At 48.3% G+C, this 2,299-nt stretch overlaps 1 protein-coding gene across 1 annotated transcript; it reads left to right on the top strand.

Moving 5' to 3' along the window:
- Positions 1 to 3: 3 nt before the first annotated feature.
- TPBG (trophoblast glycoprotein) lies at positions 4 to 1,657 on the top strand (the record flags this gene model as incomplete). The annotated part of the gene is made up of 1 exon (XM_019520326.1): positions 4 to 1,657. A coding segment is annotated over one exon (918 nt), but the record flags the coding sequence as incomplete, so codon positions are not given.
- Between the last annotated feature and the right edge of the window lie 642 nt (positions 1,658 to 2,299).

Genomic DNA, 2,299 nt, shown 5'->3' with positions numbered 1-2,299 from the left:
GCGGGCAACCCCCTGGGCAGCCTGCCCGCCGCCGCCTTCCCGGCCCTGCCCGAGCTGCACGACCTCAGCCTGAGCAGCTGCGAGCTGCGGGCCGTGGAGGCGGACGCCCTGGCCCCCCTGCCCAGCCTGAGGCAGCTGGACCTCCGCGGCAACCCGCTGGACTCCGTGAGCCCGCGGGCCTTCGGCAACACCAGCAGCGCCCTGCGGGAGCTCAGCCTCGCTGGCGCCCTGGCCAACCTCAGCGCCGTGGCCGCCCTGCTGCAGGGGGGCACGCTGCCCAGCCTGGCCCGCCTGGACCTGGCTGACAACGGGATGTTCTCCCTGCCCGAGGGCATCTTCTCCGCCCTGCCCAGCCTGCAGCACCTGGACCTGCGCAACAACTCCCTGGTGAGCCTGCACAACGTGTCCTTCCAGGGCCTGCGCCAACTGGAGAGCCTCAACCTCAGCGACAACTCCCTCATGCGCCTGAAGAACGCCACCCTCTCCCAGCTCCGCAGCCTGCCCAGGCTCCAGAGGATCAGCCTCAGCCGCAACCCCTGGGTCTGCGACTGTAACATCGAGGACATGGTGAACTGGCTCAAGGAGAGCAACCAGGTGGAGGGCAAGAGCTCGCTGAGCTGCTCCTACCCTGACGGCCTGTTGAACAAGACGCTGGTGAAGATCCGCAGCTCAGACCTGAACTGCTCCCTGCCAGTTGACATCCAGTCCCAGCTCCAGACTTCTTACGTCTTCCTAGGAATAGTCCTGGCCCTCATCGGAGCCATTTTTCTCCTGGTTTTGTATTTGAACCGAAAAGGAATCAAAAAGTGGATGCACAATATCAGGGATGCGTGTAGGGATCACATGGAGGGATATCACTACAGATACGAGATCAACGCAGACCCCAGGTTGACAAACCTCAGCTCCAACTCAGATGTCTGAGGAAGCTGTGGAAAAAGCAAGACAATGCACAATAGCTATGCATGAAATGTAGACTTAAGCTTTACCCCCATGCTTGCTTCCCCTCTCCCAGAGAAATGACAGACTTATTATTTGTGCCATGCGGGGAATATGCCTCCATGTGATGTCAAGTTCATTATTGTTTTCTGTTATCCTGAGATATTGAGCAATTGTGCATGGTGTTGGGCTGTACATAAGAAATATGCTGCTACTCCCTCTCCCCCTACCTGACTTTGGAACTCACTGTCAACGCTTGTTTGGGGAAAGAAGTTCAAAATCGAAAAGGAAACAAGGATTTTCTTTCTTCAGATGCTCCCAATGCACTGGAGCGTTTAGAATGCACCAATACAGATACCATTCAACAAAAGCTGCCTCAGCCTTTTTTGGGAAAAAATATGTTATACTCATCAATACTGGTTTTGTTCTTATGTATCCTAATTGTGAAGAAACAAAAACCCGAATTCCATAGACTATCTACCGGTTTAACAAAGCTTCTTTTAACAAATCCCTCTGTACAAAGAAGCAAATAAGATAGTAAGCATGCACAAATACTTTATAGTTTTACATGTTAGGGGAAACTTACAACCTCAGTAACACGCTGACCATTTTGTAAAGTTACTTTTGATTGCAGTTTACATGAAAACAGAATGCTTTTTTATATAAACTGCATATACTCAGTTTCAACTGTTAAATTCAATAAACCTTCTTACAGGAACTATGGCTGTGTTGAAGTTTGCTGTTTAATAGTCAAACTCTGAATACAATGCACAGAAATCTAAGAATGCGAACAGTATTATATTCTCCAAGGAGCAGTAACTGTACGATCCAATTTCAAGGGAATCTTGCTTCTGTTTTACGGATTGGAGAGATTGAAGTCCAGATTAAAGTTTTAGGGCCAGATTCACGAAAGCTATTTAGGCACCTAACCCTCCTCAGTGGGAACAGGATTTAAACTCCTTTCCATAGTGGAATTTTACTGCCTAAATACCTTTTGAACCTGACCCTTATTTTCTAGGCTTACTTATTCATGTGGCAACTTGTGAAACACAGGATGAGAATCCAATTTCACCCTAGTACATAATCCTCCCTCTTCTCCCTGTCCCTCAGGGCAAATGCTAGATTCTTCCTTAGTATTACAGTCAGACTACGGATCGGTGAAGTTTGCATGAAGATTCCCGCACCATATTTTTCTTTTTAAATTGAGATTAGAGAGATCAAAAGCTATAGAAAGTTTTACCAACACGTTATCTTTAAAAATATGTATTTTCATAGGTTACAGCAAACCAAATGTGGCCACATCCTGAAGTCTGTGGGTTTCAAGAACCTGTGTAAATCAAGGCAGACTTTGGCACAGTAAACT

Source organism: Gavialis gangeticus, unplaced genomic scaffold (assembly GCF_001723915.1).
Source record: "Gavialis gangeticus isolate Ggan-Ray unplaced genomic scaffold, GavGan_comp1, whole genome shotgun sequence".
Taxonomy (NCBI): domain Eukaryota; kingdom Metazoa; phylum Chordata; order Crocodylia; family Gavialidae; genus Gavialis; species Gavialis gangeticus.
Note: the sequence above shows the minus strand (reverse complement) of the source record. Positions and strands in the feature narration are given on the sequence as shown.